At 41.3% G+C, this 21,028-nt stretch overlaps 1 protein-coding gene across 9 annotated transcripts in view; it reads left to right on the forward strand.

Annotated features, from left to right (window-relative positions):
• Positions 1-951: 951 nt before the first annotated feature.
• Positions 952-21,028, forward strand: part of PPFIA1 (PTPRF interacting protein alpha 1) — a 54,481-nt gene continuing 34,404 nt past the window's right edge. For 5 of the 9 annotated variants that reach the window (XM_021299156.2, XM_065065551.1, XM_021299157.2 and 2 more), the window contains exons 1-3: positions 953-2,356; positions 3,484-3,747; positions 20,739-20,840. In XM_021299156.2, coding sequence (XP_021154831.1) covers positions 3,484-3,747; positions 20,739-20,840 — 366 coding nt within the window. In that variant the 5' untranslated portion in view covers positions 953-2,356. Of the gene's footprint in view, positions 2,357-3,483; positions 3,748-20,738; positions 20,841-21,028 lie in introns of all 9 variants that reach the window. The other 4 variants (XM_021299160.2, XM_005511054.4, XM_065065553.1 and 1 more) reach the window with 2 other exon arrangements.

The raw sequence follows: 21,028 nt of genomic DNA on the forward strand, positions 1-21,028 counted from the left end.
CGACTCAGCAAGCTGTCCCTGTGCTGTTGGCAGGAGTGGGCAGACCCGCCTGACGGGGCCATGCTGTGACACGCAAGCCCCGGGGAAGGGCCACGATTGCGGGGTGACTCTGGCACACACAGCGGGGATGACTCCGGTTCTGTCCTGTTGCAACGAGCACACCTCCTACCCCGGGGCTGTGCTCCGGAGAGGTGGCAGCTCTTCTTTGGGGAGGACACGTGTGGGCGGCGGGAGTATCACTTGTAAGGGAAGGGAAGGGAAAGGGCAGCCTGGGCCATTTTAATGACTATTGATTTTATGGTTAAAATTATAGTATTTGATTGTTATTTGATCAAACTGAGATTATTGGAGCATCTCCCTTATGAGGAAAGGCTGAGGGAGCTGGGTCTCTGGAGCTTGGAGGAGACTGAGGGGTGACCTCATTAATGTTTATAAATATGTAAAGCGTGAGCGTCAGGAGGATGGAGCCAGGCTCTTCTCGGTGACAAACAATGGTGAGACAGGGGGTAATGGGTTCAAACTGGAACGCAAGAGGTTCCACTTAAATTTGAGAAGAAACTTCTTCTCAGTGAGGGTGACAGAGCCTGGCCCAGGCTGCCCAGGGAGGTTGTGGAGTCTCCTCTGCAGACATTCCGACCCGCCTGGACACCTTCCTGTGTAACCTCATCTGGGTGTTCCTGCTCCAGGGGGGATTGCACTGGAAGAGCTTTTGAGGTCCCTTCCAATCCCTGACATTCTGTGATTCTGTTATTCTGTGATCCTGTGATTGTATGTTTTGAAAACAAGAGGAGCAACAGCATAAGTCATATCCCTAAAAAGGCTGGAAGCTGCAGAACGCCGCCAGGGCTGCAGCGGGGTCTCGAACCTGCGGCTCAAGGCGGCGGGGAAAGGAGGGCAGGAGCGCCCGAGCCTCCCCGCGCGGTGCATTGTGGGTCCCGCACTGATTTATGCGGGAGCCGCAGAGGGCGCCGGGAGGAGCGGGAGGCGGCGGCGCTCGGGGCTGGCGCGGCGGGTCGGGGGCGATCGGGGCTCTCCGAGCTCTCCGGGCCTTTGCCATCCCCTGAGGCCGCGGCGCTGCCGCCGGGCCCAGGTCGCCGCCGACCGCGGGACGCAGCGGCACCTACCCGGCCTCAGCCGGCCCCTCGCCGGCCACCACGGACGTGGAGGCGGTGGCGGCGGGCGGAGCCGGGCCCGGCCCGGAGGGACGCGAGTCCTCCCGCCGCGGGGGAGCCTGCCCCGCCGCTCGGTAGGGGCCGCAGGGAGGGCTCGCTCAGCCCTTGCGGCGCCGGGGCCTCCGCGGCCGCGCTCGCTCCTCAGGGGCTGCGCGAAGCCCCGGCCGGCGCTGCGCGGGCGGCTGCGGGGCCGGGCGGATCGGGCCGCGCTCCCGGCGCCGCTGAGGCCTCCGGCGGGGACGGAGAGAGAGGGAGGCCCGGGCCGGCGCTCCCCGTGAAGCAGAGAAGCCACATCTCCTCCGCCAGCATCTTTGTTTGCCGGGCCCTGCCGCGGGGAAGCGGAGCGGCGAGACCCGGGCAGCGAGTTCCCGGTGCCCCCGTGTATTTTCGGGCCTTTCCCCCCCGTTTCGGCTGAGTTTCCCGGGCGCTGCCTCGGTGCTCGGCGGCTTTTATCCCCCTCCTTTCGGCTGGAGATCTCGGATCCGGAGCGTCGCCGCTGGGACCGGCCGGGGACTGAGGCAGAGGAAACAACAGGTCTCCCTTCTCCTCGCCTTCCGAAGCGATTCCAGCGCCTCGCTCTTGGGATTATAAATGTTTGAACACAGACCCAGGGAACTGCAAGGGGAGCCTCCCGTCGGAATTAACACAAGAGAAAAGAAGGGGGGCTTTTCCAAATCCTTTACGAGAAACCTCGTGCCGTTTTCCCATCCTGCCCGTGCTCTCTTTAATAATGCGATTGTGACCTGAGTGGAATTTATGAGCGATGAACTGTTGAAGCTTGTTGCACCACTGCATCGGACTACATATTTTTTGGGTTTTTTTGTTTGTTCGTTCGTTTTCCTCGACACATGATTCCCCCATCCCAGCTGTTGCAGGACCTATGGGCCAGTAATAGAAGGATGGGAAGCTGAGACAGTTTATTTTCACATTATTCTGTTCTGGGGACTTGGCTGGTTGGCTGAAGCTGCTGCTTTTTACTGGATCTGCTCTTTTCTCGGCAGGTTTATTTGTTTTCATGTGCACGGGGTGTTTCAACTGAATAGACATTGGACTAGAGCTGAATGGATGCTTTGCAATCCAAAAGGTTTTTGGGGGTGACAAAAAACTGCTAAAAACAGGAGAAGAACTGGTACTGCAGGAAACGAGGGGCCTGTTTTCCAAGCCTTTTTATTTTATTGAGCAAGGTAAATAATGTGGCGGTGTTGAAAATGGAAAGGCTTGTGGTAATCATGCATGAAAATGTTATAAAGCACTTCAGGCTGTTCCAAGTCTTCCAAGGGATTGAGAGGTCCCGCTGTAAGGCTCAGAATAAGTTTAATTGTTCTTGAAAATGTTCAGATATGAATTTGAAATATATAAGGCTGAGAACAAGCTTTGTGGTACCTGAGAGGTTGAGAGAACTATTTTTTCTGATTTGCAATAGGTTTGTGGTGTTGAGAGAGGCTGGCTGAAGGACTTCAGAAGTCTTAGAGGTTCAGTGAGTGTGCAGTAATTATATTAGTGTTTTTTTCTCTCCGCTTTTTAAAAAACTTGATGCCTCAGCCTGTTGTAAGGATCTGCTAAGGTCTCTTAAAAGCGCTTCCAATTCAACAGTAGAACAGTGTTTACATTTGCATTGGTAATTGTAGTCATACTGTGCCTTGAATTATTTTTGCTTACCTTTATTTTTGTTATCCACAGTGGCAGCTGCTAGGAATTCATAATGAACTTTTTGCTTTTTACCTTCATTTACATGTGCATCTCCTGAATTGGACTGTTTGGATTTACCACTAATTTACATGCATCACGTTTACCATACACTTTCTACAGCCAGCACAAGCTCAAAGTACTGTTTTAGATACTATCTTTGTATGTTTCAAGTGTTGGAGCAAGCAGATAATGATTCTCAAAATATGCAGCGTAGTCAGTTACTGGTTTAAATGTCTGATTTTGGGTGGCATGCTGCATGCCTTATCTTTGTTGTTTTGTTGGGTTTTTTTAAAGATCTCAGCAGCAGTTTAGCCTTAACAAAAATATGAATCCATTAAAATGAGATCACAGTCTGAAACGTAGCTGTAAAAATCTGGTTTTGCAAGAAGTCACAAGATTCTCATTATGAAGCGATGCCTTGATTAAATTGATTGGATACCTTTTCTCCCGCAGTCTTAATGAAATAGTGGCAAACGCTAAGGTGTTGGCAACTTTTGCTGATGCTATCAATGGGAACGCTAAGTTGCTATGATGGGTAGTATCCAAAGTTCCTTTGCTTATCCTGTTTAGATTTGTTTGACTTAAATTTACAGTCTTTGTTTTGTCTCGATTTTATTTCAAGATGATGTGTGAGGTGATGCCAACCATCAGCGAGGCAGAGATTCCCTCCGGGGGAAACGGAGGCCACGGTTCAGGTTCCCCGCTCCAGTCAGATACAGATTCCCATTTTGAGCAATTAATGGTTTCCATGTTGGAAGAAAGGGATCGCCTTCTGGAAACACTCAGAGAAACTCAGGAGACGCTGGCGTTGACCCAGGGCAAGCTCCACGAAGTTGGTCACGAGAGGGATTCCTTGCAGAGGCAGCTCAACACTGCGCTTCCACAGGTATGGACGTTGTGAAAAGAAGGGATCTTTCAATAATTCTCCTATTCTTTGTGAGTTTTTTGGTTGGCTTTTTGTATATTTACTTGAAGAGTCAGGTTATGTTAGAGGGAGGTGAATCTGGCTTAGTACTTTCCTGAAGTGTCTGTTGGTGCTTGCTCACTTAGAGAGGGAAGTGGGGAACATCAGCCCAGTTTGCTTTCCCAGTTCCTGGCATTTCTTTCTCTGGTTTAGCTTGAGCATGAAGTCCTATCTATATCCTTTTGTTTAGTAGAACTTGATGGACTTCTCTCACTAGTATTTTTTTAATGTAGGCCTGATACTGTTGTGGAATTTGATTTAAAAACTTGAGAAGTTGTGAATACGTACAGCCCGAGTTGTCATGGCAGTGTAGAAGTCCAGCTGTAGGTTGTGGTGGTTGTTTGTTTGGTTTTGTTTGGTCTTGGTTGTTGTGTTTGTTTTGTTTTTGGGGGGTTATGTTTGGGTTTGTTTTGGTCTTGCTAGGAGTTACTAATTATTGACTTCTGGAGGATGAAACATGCCAACATACAGTCTGTTGCGCTAAATGTGATACATAGCGCAGTTGTGTGCAGTTAGGAAAAGTGATTGGTGTCTGTGGAACTTCTCATTTCTTAAAAACGATGCAGCAATTAAAAGAATACAACTGAACTTTGAACACCTCGAAAACCCTTTGGTTGGAGGCAAAGCGGAGGCCGCTTTCAGGTGTCAGTTAACTTGAGCTTTCTGGCATGGTGGGTTGTCCAAAGCGTGTCACGATGGTGTTAGACTTGCGCACCTTGTTCCAAGAATAGTTATTATTTTTATAGTTGCTGTTTATACCTTTTAAAGCGGTAGTTTTAAGCCCTCTGTTTGCATGGCTCTCATTATAATGTAATCACTGTTTGACTCTTGGTGTGGTAATTGGTTCTGGCAATTACTCAGGGATGGAAACTAAAAACTAGTACATGTTAATCCCGTTGTGTTACAATGGTATGATGGAAATGAGAAAGGAGATGTTTCCAACCTTTACTGCTCCCGGTGTTCAATCATGTGCTGCAGGCAAAAATCACTCTTTTTTTTAATTATTGTAATAATTGTGGCTTCTCTTCAGCCGCTATTTCAGGTCTGCTACATTAATGGGTGCCTTCAACCAATTGTATCATCTGTAAACTGTTATACTTGGATTTGTGGCTGAGCAGAATCCCCCAAGCTCTAACCTGTGCTGTTCCTCTCTTCCCTTTTCAGTTCTCAGCTTTCCCTCCTAAATCTAGTAAGCTACTTACATGTCAACATTTCTAAAAGATTAATGCAGTTAAAAAAAACCAATTCCCGTTTTCAAGAATGTCATAATTGTATGGCTTCATGTGAAATCTGTAAGAAAACAAGTCTCATAGTTCAGTCGTAAGATAAATTTTACTGGGATTTTATAAAAATATACAGCAGAGTGTAGATTTTGGAGATTGCTGTTGAAAAATCCCGTTGGTGCGGTGTGAGAACTATGCTGATTTTATCCTCTGGCGCTTAAGATAAATGGTTGTGGAAGGTGACAATTGATGGTGCTTTGAAAAGCCAAACGTATTTTATTATTCTGGCTACAATCAGAAGTAACATCTCTATTTTACAAGTTTTTGTTGCTGTTATGGTAAAGCATCAGGTACTTTATAGGTGTAAACATCTGATTAGGTGAAAAGGTTTCTTTTTTTTTAAATTCTAATGAGTGTCCACTAGGAAAAGTTGGTGGTGACTGTGATATTTGAAACTATTCAAACTTTTTTGTTAATTGTTTCAAGCTGGGCATTGTTCTCAGCTACTGTCTCAAATGACCTGTTTAGCTGTGGATTTCAAGGAGCGGCAGAAGCAGGATACCGTTAAATTTGCTGACAAGTGTGTTATTTTTTCAGGAAAAAAGGGTTTTAATAGTGGACTTTTTTTTAAAGTTCTTTATCATAGTAGTCGTTTTGAATTTAGTAGGAAGAGATGTGAAGATCAATTAAACTAGCTGTACAAATACTAGTAGAATTGCATGAATTACTAAATCACAACATAACCAGTGTACTGTTCCTCCCTCAGACTTGGTGTGTTGCTTTGTAGTTGATTTTTGGAGCACTTTATCGAGTTCAGTTGTTTGTGTGTAGAGTTTTTCTGCTTTATATAGTTAGTTGAATCAGCCAGTTAGACCGTTCTGATGACTGATGGAAACTCCTCTTATAGATGAAGGAATGCCAGATTACTTCTGTACCAAAACTACTCTGTTTTTAGTATGAAGACGCTCAATTTCTAATGACATCCCTGTACTTAATTCTTTACATTCATGAGTTTCTGCATATAAGGAAGAGGCTTGTACTGGTGTGCATATAGTTACAAAACAGCAAATTGGTACTTGTTTATTTGCACATCTTGTAGATTGTAAAAGTAAATGCAATTTAGAGTAAGAGGACTTTTGTTGTGGGTATCTAATTCACAGAGAGAAGAGCATTCTAGTCTTGTATAGATGTGCTTTATCTCTTACATTTGCACAGAGTAAAACTGACAAGTTTTTCTTGTATGGACAGCTGGAAATGAAATACAGCAGCGTTGTCTTGATAAAATAACTGGATTCTTGGCAATGCCTGTTGTTTTCTGGGAGTTACCTTCTGTTAGAGATTACGCTGGTCAAACTGGACTCTGACCTTGGAAGATGAACTTGATGAAATCAAATTGCTGTGCAAGAACTTAAAAATAAATCTGCTCTTCCTAGAATTTTTCCCCAGAAAAAGTGAAAATTAACTCTGTACTCCGAGAACTTAGAGAACTGTTATTTTTAATGCAAACATGTTCAATTATGATTTAATTATGGTCAGAAGAAATACTCCTTTCTGTTTCTTTCCACAGCCCTAATGTGTTTTCTAGAGTGGATTCTACAAAATTCAAGATTAGCGTGCTTGAAATTTGTGAGTTAATCTGTGCAACATACAGGGCGCTAATGCATTTAAAAGTTAAATTTAGGAAGTTAAGGTATATGAGGTCCAAGTGACAACCAGTTCTTGATGTTGAGGTGTTGCAGGCTGGGGTTCAATTTGCTGATAGAATTTCATGTGGAAGTTCCTGTAAATGACAACAAGAGGTTTGGTTTGGGGTGGTGAAGACTAGAGTTTAATTTACAGCGACTCTGGTACCTAACACTAATAGCACCAAAGTTGATGGATTCACAGCAGCTGTATCAGGATGACAATTTTAACGTGTATGTTAAGAATTTTATAAGCTGATGTACAAATATGCTTCTTGAATACAGCAACGCTCTCATTTAGATCCATCTTAATCTTGCACTTCTAATATTTTGGTCTTAAATTTATCAAACTCCTATTCAGAATGTCTGTATTCAGCAATGTATATAGGGGCAGATGAGAACTTTGTCAGAGGCGGTGTGTGTCTGTGTGTAAATAAGAGCGTTTTACTGTAATATGGAGTTAAATGGGGAAAAAACAAACCAAAACGCCAAAACCAAGAAAACCCAAAACAATAAACCAACCCTGCCTATAATTTTGGTTTGGCTTCAGCTTTACTAGGTCGCCCATTGTATCTTAATTTCAAGTGAGTTCCCAGCAGGCCATCTTGAGTTGCATTTTATTGTTAGTAAATATTTTTATGACTGCTGCACACTTCAGTTAAAAATAGTGTGTATCTGTTGGTATTAATGTAAATTTAGCTGTGTCTCTATAGAGTGATCTTCCTTCAACAATCTCAGAAATGCTGCTTGATGCCTCACAGCAAATAGTATCTAAACACTTGGTCTGGATACGGGCCTGGTATTGTTTTATTATGATGTACTTAAGAATTTAGTTGCCATTTTAGTAATGGTGTTACTTGGATTTCCTCCAGACAAGTTTTAAGTCATACAGGATGTCATAGATGTAGAAATGAGGCTTTGCATTGTACATAATATGAAGAACAGAGTTGCAGAAAGTACATTAAATAAAGCACTTGCCAAGCTTTGCAGCAGCTGAGATTTGCTTAGATTTCTTTTTATCTACACTGGTTTAAGTCAGATGGAGATAGGAGTTAATGTTCCAAATTCTTCACTGATTGGATCAATAAACCTCAGCTTTGCTAGCATTTCTTTCTTTGCAAGACATAAAACCAGACAACTTTTGTCTGAGACCTTCAGAATATGAAGTTATCAGAAACTATGCTCTATAATTGGGTCAAAAGAGGAGTAGCTACACTTAAATACTATAGTGGAGTATGTTGAGGACCAAGTCTAGTGTTTGGTCTGACTTAGTTTCTCATTTACATATATCTGGGCGAATTTGTTTATTGAAACATCCCACCCTTACCCAGCAGACATCTGCTTACCTATCATTAGCAACTTGCAGTTTATATTGTGCTTTTAATTTAGCTTATCTTGATTATAAATAGACCTTTTAGCTTGATTAAAGTTAGAATTAGTTTTAAAGTTGGGGTTTTTTTATAGTTGAGGGTGAACTTTAGCGCTCTTATGATGTCTCATCAATCCCTTTAAGAAAAAGATTTTTATGAAGTCTGGAACTATTGTTTTTGTTTTCCTTGGTTTATTTGTAGGAAGAATGTTTTGGTGACTACACAGAAATGTTTTTGTTTGTTTTTAATAGTCGATGTAGCCCTGAAAGATGAGCTAGTGATTATTTTTTCTTCTGTTGCTATGCAGAAGTGTCTGAAAATGGGTTTATTAGTGTTTGCTGTGCTGTAGTCTGACAAACAGGCAGCGTATACGCTTGAGTGAAAGAGCTATAATCAAAATAAACTTTAAAAAAATATATGGTGTATGTAGAACCAGGTGAACTTCACAAATTTCTATGCGAACTTGTCTGCAGCCTCTTGTACAACAGGTAGTGGTTACTTTGGTGTCCTGAGAATTCTTCATCTGCGAGCCCATCTATTTCTTCTCTATTCTTTCTAAGAGTATAACTACTTTAAGTATGTTTTTTTATCAAGACTTCAAGATTTAATGTGGCTACGTAGTTGCAATTTCCATCTAGATGTTTTTTTTTTTTAAAAAAAAGGAAATAAAAAGCCTCTTGGATATTTTTGGTTTTGTTTTTAAGAGAAATGTGGGTTAAAAATCCAACACTCCCCTCATCTCCCTATTCCCCTTCCACACCTTACAAGTTGTTATTGCTTTAACATCCACTGGCCTGTGACTTTGGTTTCTCCTTTCTGGTATTTATTTAGGTGGGTGTTGGGTTTACTTACTGTAGTATTTGATCTTAGAATTAAGAGTACACATTTGATTGAGGTTTTATATATGTAGATCCCTTACAGTTAACAACATTGTCGGGGAGCTTGAATCCTTGGAGAGAACATTTTACCTGTTTGGTAGTAATTTTGGTTTTTGCTCTTTGTAAGTTAGCAGTGCATCCCAGAGCTAAATTAATATACTTCACACTTCATTTTGCTTGTTCTGCTTTAAATGAATATGGTAGAGTCTTCACATAAGCTGCTTTTAGAAATTTAGGCAGCTTAAGTCACTTTAAGTCTGTAAGGCTGACTGGTATATGTTGACATGTATTAAGAAATACATATCATAAGCTCTTGTACGTAGGAATCTCAAGCAATCACACTGAGAAGGGGTAAATTGCCTTGTGTGTGTCAGGTCATCTGGGTGTTCCTCACTTTCCAAGTGTATTTTTTTGGGAGCCTGCCTGCGGATTCTCCAAGTGTAAATGGGGAAATGCGTGGCAGTTCTTGCCAGGAAAAATGTTTTCCCATTCTCCGGGCTGAGACAAGGATGATTATTTTACTGTCGAGTGGAGTGAGTTTTTTATTCAACTTGACTTTTCCACAGGAGTCCATGAAGAAGGGCTGTTTCTGCATTTTGTAGACTCCAGATAATTGCCTGGTGAGCTGAACCCATATCTTGAGATTCCTCTCCTCGTTCCTGTATTCAGAATTGGAGCAATGCCGTGGTTACAGTATTTGCTAATGCTCAGTTTCATTCTGATATGTTGTTTTCCTTTAGATTCTCTGTAAATTGGTGTGAATACTGGGGTTTTGTATGAGCTCTACTGAGCATCAGCTCCTCTTCTGACCAGCCTGACGAGGCCCTGTGGCCTGTTCCTCGGTGACCAGAGCTTTAACGTTTTTAAGAGGAGTTTAGTTACTTAATCTGCTTTTCTGCTGTTTCGCAGTGGCCAACCTCAAACTTTGCCCATGTGAGTGTTTGTGTCTTTTGGACGGCAGTGAAAAGCTTAACGGGAATATAATTGTGGTTGCATCTGAAATATACTATGACTTTTGATGGGTACATATCAATAAGAACAATCAACGCGTCTTTTCCTGTAGTTCGTATGGTTACGTTTTCAGAAATATGAATCCTTAGAAGTAGTATTTTGTTTTAAAACTTCTATGAAGTGCCCCAAGATTCTTTAATGAGAAGATCCTCATGCTGCCAGTATTAGATGTAATCAGGTGTCGTCAGGACAGATCTTAAACGAGGCCCATTGCTTGTTTAAAGGGCCATGTGGAAAAAAGCTTGAAAAAATTGTTAGGCACGTCCTCCTAGTTTTGTGGAGGAGAGAAAAAGAACTTCCACTTGGAAAATAAGCAAGCGCTTTCTATTTGTTGCAATAGGAGAATGGGCAGCCTTTGAATAGAATATCTGGTAAAAATGAGTAAAGACTGTGAGTCAATAAACTCTCGTACTCTCAAAAGAAGTGACGTTTTTTTCCCATCTCAAATTTGCAGAACAGCACACACTATAAAGATATATAAATGTAGGTTGCTGAGTAATTTACATAGTAAAACCAACCAAACAAAAACCCAAACAAAACCAACAAAGGCAAACAAACCAAAAAAGGCAAAAAACCCCAAAACCACCTTAACATGTTCAGTTTAAAGAAATATTTTTTGTGCTGACCTATACAAAGTTTAGACTGGCTTGATGTATAGTTGAACTGTCTAACTATGAATGTTCATGCAAAGAAAGTACCTTGGTGAAGTTTATTAATCATTATCTTCTCAGCATTGACAACTTCCTGTAACGATAAATGGTGTTTATTTTGAATTACTTGAATTATGTGGGATTTTGTCTGCCCAAATCCTTGATCTAATAGCTAAAACTTTCTTTAATGCGGAGAGAGCTCTCTCTAATTTTATATTCTTTAAGGTTCTGCTGTGTGTCATATTTAAAGTCCCGACTGACATCTCACACTTGAATCTCTTCTACAAGCATGTCAGGCATGGGCCGCCTGTTGTGTTTTAACTTGGAAACGCAGAAATAAAAGAAACTTTGGACCCAAATCAAAGGTCATTTAAAAATTTCAATGGGATTCCGTGGTTCAGAGAGTTACCTGTAGCACTAGAAGTTCTTTACATAATCTCATTATGTGTGTAAAGGAGAGACCAAGGTTGGAACAGCAGAGCATCTATGGAGGGCGGTCGTGGATATATGGGTGAATCTGGTTGGGGTTTTCACATATTTATGTCTTAGGTAAACGTCTAACTTCAGAATATCTCTTCAAAGCTCTATTTGCCATATGACATTTGAGTGAATGACTGGAAGTTTGGTTTGGATAATTTCAGGGATGCCTTGGGATACCACAGTGATAGTTCTTATTTTTTTCTTAGTAATATATTCCTCATGCAGTATTATCACCTTTTTGTAGCTCATGGGGAAAAGGCTGGGAAGGTCATAACATTCCTTTAGCTTAGTGTTGAAGAACACAAGGCAGGTGCATCTAGCAATGGATTCCTTTTAGAACAGGCTGCTTGAGTTTCAGCGTGTCTTTGGAGGGTGTGGTTCACCAACACCGTCTTCCAAAAGCTGAGCCTTTGTCTGAAGAAATCTGGAATTACTTTACTTCATGTAAAGTGGAAATGAAAAGGCTTTTTAGGATTTTAGCCCTCGCTGCCTGTCCGTGCAGGAAAGCAGCTGTCCCTTCCCCTCCTGTAATCTGATTTATGCGGATACTCACACTGCTGTAACTCTGATGCCCTGTAGTCTTCAGCGACTGCGTAACGCTCTTCTGTGTTTTGTGCAATGCTTACGAAAGATTAAGTCCTGGGAAGCAGTAGAGGAGCAACGGGCCACGCAAACCTATTTTCTCAACCGGTTGCATCAGCTTTCCCTTGTTCGCAGCCCAGTGTGGAACTGGAGCTTCTCCTCTGCAGACCATGTTCCTCACCCATCTGTCCTTTGCTTCAGCACTGGGTGCTGGTTACAGCACATTAACAGGTTGTCCTTGTCTCTTTTCTTCCCTGCCTTTTAGTGTTCTTCATATCCCTGGTTTTGTTCTGTGGTGTAATGTGCTTCTTGGGTTCAGGTAGTTACCAAGTTTGGAACTGTTGATTATGGGGTATCTGTTGTGGCAGAGGAAAAATTACTTTGAACATTAAAAAACACCACATAAACCAACTCTTTGACATTTAATCTATGTTGCTGTTTTAGGTTTTTCTGTGTTTAAACACCAGGCTTGTCTGTTGTAAGACCTGAGACTGTTTGTTGCGTGGGTTTTAGAGGTGCCTTTATTGGTAAAAATCAAGCAACTTTTCCATGGAATGGTTCAGTTGCATCTATTCTGAGTATTGCAGATTTGGATATATTTCACTTCAGTTAGCCCAATAAATTCCCTTACCATGTCAACTGGGGTGATAGAGTGCAAAGAAAACGAACTGTAAAGAGCCCAGAAGTTGAATTCTCTGCTGAAGGCACGTATGTGTCCTCATTGCGCATTACCTGCTTAAACAAGTTTGAAATTACAAGGCTGAAGTGTTCATCACCTGGCAAAAAAAAAAAAGTGTATAATAGGAAAGCACTGAGGGGGAAGCACATGTTGGCACTTGTTTAATGAGGGTGGCTTGGCCAACCTTATTCAGATATTCCCAAGCACTCCCTTTTAATGCGGCGTGAAAAACGTTCTTTCCAAGGACTGGCCGCAGAACTAAACCTGCCGCCGAGGCCGAGACGAAGGAGCAGAACAGGGCAGGGCCTCAGCTGCCTCTTGGGCTTTTTGCAACCAGAAGGGTCTTGTCACTGAAATAACCACAAGTGATGAATCTTGGGTCTATTTCCAAATAAAAAAGCAAAGTATTTATTAGTTGCGTGAGGATTCATTTTTTTTTAAACGCAGTATTTAATATGAAATAATTTTGAATTAATAAAAGTCATAGGAATTTAATGTGAATGGTGCTGTTTCTTGTGGGTACAGTATGATTAGGGTTGATACACAGAAAAATACATATTTTTGTTCTCTTGTCTGAGGAAACTGACAGTTCAATGTCGTAGCTGCTCAGCCTCTAGAACGGGGGAGTCCTAGGAAAAATATTGAACTTGGGACATTTTCTCAGCATATATTGCATTCTTTTTACCATTTGGCATTTTTGAGGAGCATCATATGCTGTGAAATCCTGTGTGAGATGGCAGGAAATCTTGACCAACTTTATATGTGGAGGGGAAAAACTCCAATGAAGTCTCTGCAGTGTCGTATTAAAGATGGAGACTGGTTCTGTCCCATACCCTGTCAAACTGGTAACGCAAGATTCTTCCTCTTTAATTAAGTACAACTGTATTCTCCTTTTGCCACAGTGGGTATGGGTGTGGGTAGGTTTCTTCACTGACTTGGACTCCAAAAATGGAGATGCCTAAAGCTACAACTAAGAAGTTGTGCTGCTACTTACTGCATTAGTTACTAATCAAAATAGACCAGGCTAGGGGTGCAGGAATGTGGCAATTCACGTTGTGAAACCTTTAGAATTCACTGGTTCAGAGTGTAACTGAGAGGCACTTGTTTTTCTAACATCCCCCAAGTATGGTAAACTTATTTGTGTGTTAAGGTAAGCTGTTCTTCTGGAATATTGCTACCGTATTGGAAAGGATTACTCCAACAGTCTCAGCAGTTACAGTTCTACACAAAGTAGCCAGACACATCCCAAGCTGAAAAGCCTGTTTCTCAATGATGACTAAAGGTTTCCTGATACATATTTTAGCTGATCTTGTACATTTTTCCGAGCTGTACAAGCTCGGTATGGTTCTGAGCACTTCTGTGCCGTATCTGCCTTTTCAGGGGACGTATTCACATACATCCAAGAGCAGCTAAGGTGAAACTCATTGCGTAACCACCACAATGTAAAGATTCCAGCCATGCGATGGAAGGTTTTCTGCCACGGTTGCATATGGATAGATGCTGAGTTTCATGCAAGTCTGAAGAGCATTTCTGTATTTCCCATGCTTGCTGCTGGGCAGCTGTTACTTTACAAATGTTGTAATGGTTCTACTGTTGGGCTTTCTTACTCAGACTACTCATGATGTTTCATCAGGAGGGACAACATTTGGAGAGTATTTTACAAAGTCAAGAGAAGGAAATAGCTTAAAACTATAAACTAGTGTTTTTAGGTAATGTTCAGGTTGTTCTTTTCTTGCTAATCCTCTGTATGTGCTGTTAAGTTGGAGAGTTCACCCCCCTACTGAGTATTTAGGGAAAGCCTTTAGAAAAAAATCAGTAGTTTGGTATAGCTGCTCACTGGTTTGATGTGTAATCTTTGATACACATCCGTGGCTTTAAAAGTAGTTGAAAAGCCAGTGTTGTTATAAAAAGGCTGTGTTAAAAATGCCTTGTGTCCACTCCGGGTTCTGTGAAAATATGCCCTGTGTGATCTAATGTGCTTTGAAGCAGCCTCAGATGCTGGCAATGATTTGTTAGTTTATGAAAAGATTAACTCGGGACATTCTATGATTCTACCCGGAGAAATGATGGATCCTTAATCTTTCAGTGATCGCAGGGCTGGTTGCCCTATGAGAAGACACTTAGCAAACTGCAAGTTGTTAGACCTGAAAGAAGTAACTGGGTGAGATTTTCTCACTTGTTTAAACAACTTCACGTTCTCTTTCCTTTATTTCACAGACCTACAAAGAGATTGATTTAGCACTGAAGAAAATAGGATGCAGCTGTGGCTTAGTTTGGATTTCCAGCACATTGCCAGATATTATTTGTGGCGTATGTGACTTATATTCACTGTGTTGTATGTAGGTCTCATTAACAGTGGAGTTTGGAAGATGCTCAGAGGTTGACATGTGTACCTTGCAGTGCAAAGTACGTTAGATATATATATAACCCTTTGTGGACGAGGGTTTACAGACATTTCAAACTGTTCTGAACCGGCAACAGGGAGTTTCATTCCAGAGCAATTACATTACGCAACTGTAAACAATTTAAAAACTTAATTGCCCATTTAGGATTGAGCAGTGTTAATGACAAAGCCTAGACAGGTCAATCCAAGACGCACGCTTGAAAGAATACTGTGCTAAAAAAGAGGGCTGGAATGATAAAAACTGACTTGTTTTTTGTGGTAGCCATTGAATGTCAGCAATATGCACTTGGGTGTTTTCATGCAGAGTTACAGTTTTTGCTAGAGAGGAAAATAAAGATTAACAAAGGAATGTTTTTTGAGTCAAGGAAAAGACAAACTTCGGAGAGTTGACCCAAAGCGGCATTAAACGTTTTAAAACATCTCAATGCCACTAGTGGGAAACTGAGCATTGTTTTAATAGTAGATAAATCTGCACCTGTGTTTTAGTAGCGGTCTTTTGGGTTATAAAACATGCATAAGGAGAAATAGGAAGGAGGTTGATACGTTAATTATATTGTAAGCTACAGTGTGTTCTCCCTCTGGCTGGTGGTTTAGATCTAGTTGGAAAAAACGCTGCTCCCAGTGTGAAAAACCTTCCAATGCTCTGAATGCAAGAGTTTGACATAACCATATTTTGATATTGCTTTAAGTATTTTCTTGCTTTTTAAGTTATTGGAGTTTTTGAGAACAAAAGATAAACTTATCTCATAGAACTGAATCTCTTAATGCTTGCAATAAGTGTTATATTTCCAGGTTAGAAAATTCAGGCTGCTTGATACTCGAAATTGATTTCACTAGGTGAAAAGCAGAAGATTTTTCTTCAGACTTCTTCAGCCTTTCCATGTCTCTGACATGTGCTAATGGGAAAGATCCATCTGATTTGTTACAAAGAACAAGCAAAGCACAGCTTGTATGGGTTGGTGTTTCTTGTGGATTTGTTGCTGTTAACACGTGTTCCTGTGTTTTCTTGGGAGGCTGGACTTAATCATTAAAACATGTCAATTCTTTTCAGTTTTAACTCTAAATACCCTTGAATTATTTCATAAATCTGACTGCTAGCGTAAAAAAAAAATTAAATGGGTGTGACTTAATAGGTGCAAAAATTTGCTTGCTACAAACTTTTGGATATTGGTCACTATGTGCTACCTTAAACCCCTTTGGTTTAAAATGAAGTGGCTGTGAAATATATATAACAAGGGCAAGTGTAGAGTGTTGCATCTGGGTAGGAACAACCTCAGGTTCCAGTGTAAGTTGGGGAATGATCCATTAGAGAGCAGCGTAGGGGAAAGGGACCTGGGGGTCCTGGGGACAGCAGGGTGACCATGAGCCAGCACTGGGCCCTTGTGGCCAGGAAGCCAATGGTACCTGGGGTGGGTTAGAAGGGGTGTGGTCAGTAGGTCAGAGAGGTTCTCCTGCCCCTCTGCTCTGCCCTGGGGAGACCACACCTGGAATATTGTGTCCAGTTGTGGCCCCTCAGTTCCAGCAGGACAGGGAACTGCTGGAGAGAGTCCAGCGCAGGGCAACAAAGATGCTGAAGGGAGTGGAGCATCTCCTGTGTGAGGAAAGGCTGAGGGAGCTGGGGCTCTGGAGCTGGACAAGAGGAGACTGAGGTGTGACCTCATTAGTGTTTACGCTGGCCCAGGCTGCCCAGTGGGGTTGTGGAGTCTCCTTCTGTGCAGACATTCCAACCCGCCTGGACACCTTCCTGTGTAACCTCATCTGGGTGTTCCTGCTCCATGGGGGGATTGCACTGGATGAGCTTTCCAGGTCCCTTCCAACCCCTGACATTCTGTGATTCTGTGAAATAAAGTTAAATTAAGCTTAGATATTTAATTTTTCTTTGATTGCCTTGTGTAAGATTGCATGCTTGTCACTTTCTTGCATTTGGAATAACTGAGGTTTATATGTAATATAAAAAAATGGTGGAATTTATCTCAGATTCCCTCGATTTCTCATCCTGATGGCCTGTACTTTCCCCAGTTATTCTTGTCATGTTCTCTTCAGCTTCTTGAGTTGTTTGATATGCAGGCTACAGAACAGAACGCTAACAGTAAAACACAATATTATTTGGAGATTAAACAGATAAATTCTGCTCTCATATTAGATGTTCCTAATGATGCAGCAGTTGCATCTTTGTCCTTGTATTGCCAGAAGATATTACTTTAAAAGTATTTTGAATTTGAAGTGTTTCTCTTTTATATCTTTTTGTCCTTTGAGTAAACTTTCTGGTCGTCTTATTGCCTGTAATCCATGGATCCTTATGCACTCAGGACTGATGTTGCATTTTATTGTAGAATAGTTTTATTTCTTTTCACTTGAGCAAATTCCAAGTAAACTTCCAGTTCTTTGTAGAGCATTCCTAGTACACAGCTTGTGATAATAAACTTTTAGGAATTATCTGTGTTTCCTTCAAGTTTTTTCCTAAGTCAAATACCGACTTTCCTGTCATGTAGCTTTTATTGTTTTGTGATGTACTATCCATGGAAGCTATAAATTATGCTTTTAATAGACATGAAGAGAACTTGTTCCCTGAAAACCGATGTTCCTGGACTGAGATGTCCCACATAATCAAGTGGCTCGACACTAGTTGATCTGGCTTTTGGGAGGATGTTTATGTTGTGACCTCTAAAATACTGAAGGCTGAAGGTTGGTTCTGGAGGTTGGTACAGAAGAAACACCGCTATTGCTTTAAAAAACCCATGAAGTTTATGCACAAAAAAACTCCCCAGAAAATGTATTAGTGAACAACGACCAACTTAGTGGCTCAATTTTAGCATTTTGTTGAGAATATTTGTTTCTGGCAGCAAGTGTGTCATATTTGGAATGACTCAGGTGGTTTAGAAAGTTACTTTCTTCAGTAAAAAAATCAGTCTAGTAGAGAGTATGGGTGTGTGTTAGTAGGTTCTGATCAACAGGGGACGTTTCCCTGGTATATCTGGCACTCCGACTGATTCTTCTAAGTGCTCTAAAGTGCTTATTCTGAGTCTCATTCTTGTCAGTCCTCAGAACTGGGTTTTTATTATTTTGATGACAACCAGAAGCAGAGCAGGACCTTGTCCTGATGTTCTCAGTCTTCTCCTTAACTACAGAAAACTCACACAGCATTGCAGATAAGCAGAAAACTCTCTCAAGGTTTTTCTTCTTCCTTTATTTCTTCCTGTACATTCATCTAATGGCAAGAAGAAATTAGGAGACGACTCAGGCTTTTTTGAGATGGCAAATAGTTTCTCTCCTTTTGAACTGCTTGAGGAAATCACCAATTGCTTACCGGTGAAGGTGAGTTTTAGGACTAGAAAGGACACGTCTTTTGGCACTGTCAACTGAAACCAAGGACATTGAAATGTTCTTTATTAGGCAGCTTACGGGACTCAAAGCAACTATATTTTGTCAAAACAAACAGCGAGGGAGGTGTTATGCAATGCCAGGAATACGTGTCAGTCTGTTTATGCAGCAGCGATTTAAATCACTGTGTGCATTGTTCTTTTTTGGGGTCATCTGACAGCGCGGTGGTTCGTGTCATGGTGTCTTTGCGCTGCAATTTCTGTTTGCGCAGTAGCGTGCGATGGAATAGAACTGGATGTGCTGTGATAATTTGAAGAGTCAATAGGCTTTTAAATATACATCTGTGTTTCAGAAGGTGAAGCTCGTAGATGTCTTAGATAAGAAAATGTATATTAATGTGATGCTTTTAAGTTGAGAAAGGATGACGAAACTCTGTGTCTAGTAGTCTTTCTTTTTTATGCTGTTCTCAACACTTGAGGTAAAGACTGGAAAAATACAGACTGTTCCACGTCAGTCCCGTGTCCTTTGGAGAAATATGTCATGTCGATACTTGTCAATTAAAATGATGGAATTTGGAGAGGTTTTTAATGGCTTTGAAAAAGGCAAAAGCACCACTAAGAAAATAAGTTCAGATCGAGCTCTTTTGCAAATACTTTTAGTGCTTCTGGTAGTTTCAGTAGAACTTAATTATCAAAGAAATAAAGATAAGGAGGGAAGGCCTGTGAGGAACCATAATGTTGGAACCGCGTTCTGGTTCACCGAACCTTGTACCGGAGCAAAAGGGAAATACTGCAGTGATATATTTATGTTAGTGTAATCATTAAGAATGTTAAAGAAATCGGGTTTTTTTCTAGCAATTGAAAAAGGAGATTAAGACTGTTTGCAGTCATTTGATTAACGAGGGGAACTACACTGAATCTTTTTTTCCAATGAGCAGTTTTTTATTTAGGAGGAGACCTTGTGGATTCTGCATGTGTGCTGGTGGTATTACGGTCTTTTTAGAGCAGCCTTCAAAAGCCAAATACATTAGTACATCCAAAGGAGTTCACTGTAGGCACATGTTGCACAACAGTGCTTTTTGTCTTTTCAATCCCGTGTATGTTTTAGAGTAAAGTTTACCAAATTAATCTGGGAACTTGCAGACAATGTCTTTTGACTATTCCTGCTTGTTTTAGCTGCGTGTTAGAATTTGCCGACGTGCTGGCATAATTAGGTAATGTGTCCTTCTGGTTTTAAGCACGTCTTTTTTGTCACTTTGAATTTTACTGCAAAACAGCTCCATCTTAAGCTTTTACTCGATATGTAGCTACAGTCTATGCAGCAGCATATCTTGCAGAGTGTGGGAAATTCGGAGGAGCAGCGTTGGTGCACAGTGCCTGTTCTTAGCTGCCATTTGTCTTGTCCAGATCATCACCAGCTCAGCTGTACTCATTGACTGTTTATTGGGCATGACTCTTGTTTGTTATTGTGTTTTCCTTATTTTAAACAATAGCAAAGACTAATTTATTTACTAGCATTTCAATGTTTTCTTATACAAGTGCTTCTGAAGTGTTCACCAGCATTGGAGTGACCGATGTGTATTTATTTTCCCGTCCTGAGTTAGGCTCAGTATTTGCAACTCTACACTACATTTATAAGCATCTTCTACCCAGAGTGTGCTCACTGAGTTGACGTCAAGTTTAAATGGCTTTTATGTTGAATATTTTTAGTGAGGATGTTGATAGAGTGGAGGTAATTAAGGATGTAAGGGCTCTTCAGATACTCAGTACGGTTGTGTCCTGATAGGAACCCACAAATTTAGAAATATAGTCTTTAAATCTGACTAATCTCAATGTGGAAAAATGTTCTGATGGAATTAGCTGAGCTCCTGTTCCCTTTTCAGTCAGTGTCCTATTCCACTTTGGTTCAGTTTTGTTTGGTGAAAGCTTTATTTGAAGGGCAAGCCTTTAGAGGGCTTTGAGCCCGAGGGTTCCACCTCTAGAACATACTGATTCTAATCCTCCCAGATTTCCAGCAGGGAAAGGGCTGTTTCAGTTCCGTTCTCTGAGGTTTGAAAGTAGATACAAATGAAATCCCTGTAGGTCGCTTAAGTAGATAAATACCTGTAAAGGTCGGAGTTGTCTGGTTGTGAAGCTTCAAAGATGCTTTATTATTATGAAGTAACCTGTATTTTCTGGGAGATGCCAGTGTTATGTGTTGGCTCTGACAATCAAATACCTACTTGAAATTTGCCGTGTTTTGCTGGGTTCTGTTTTCGCTTAGCGCTCTGTTTTTTTTTCGTGTATCACTCAGCAGTCATTAAAAAAATAACCCCAACAAACAACAACTTCTTAAACCAGTAACATAGTGCATTACAAAGAGGTTTCTCCCTTTACTTACTAGGGATATCCCAATTCAGATAATTGCATGGAGACAAATGAATTCTCAAAAGCCAAACATCTTTTATCTTTACGTTTGCAGTGTAACGGTTCAAGTGTGTGGAGTTAAGCCTGCTTAGCATGACTAATACAACTGGTTTGAGTTTAGACATCTGAAATGAATACTTCAAGAAATCATGTCAAGTGTTGGTATGAATCTGCTCTCACTATATCCTGATATTTGATGTGTTTATATTTCTGTCTGGTTTATTTCAGGAATTTGCAGCGCTTACGAAAGAGCTGAATGTGTGCAGGGAGCAGCTGCTTGAACGGGAAGAAGAAATCGCTGAACTAAAAGCAGAAAGAAATAATACGAGGGTTCGTTCTTTGCCTTCTCCAAGATCACTGTTGTTAAAGCATCCAACTACATGGAGAAAAACATTAAATGAAAAGCTAGAAGTATTTTTTCCCTGACATTGGCATGTGAATCCCCTTGAAAGTGTCAATGTGTGACCATGAGCTGGCACTGGGCCCTTGTGGCCAGGAAGGCCAATGGTACCTGGGGT

This window comes from Columba livia, chromosome 5, assembly GCF_036013475.1.
Source record: "Columba livia isolate bColLiv1 breed racing homer chromosome 5, bColLiv1.pat.W.v2, whole genome shotgun sequence".
Lineage (NCBI taxonomy): Eukaryota > Metazoa > Chordata > Aves > Columbiformes > Columbidae > Columba > Columba livia.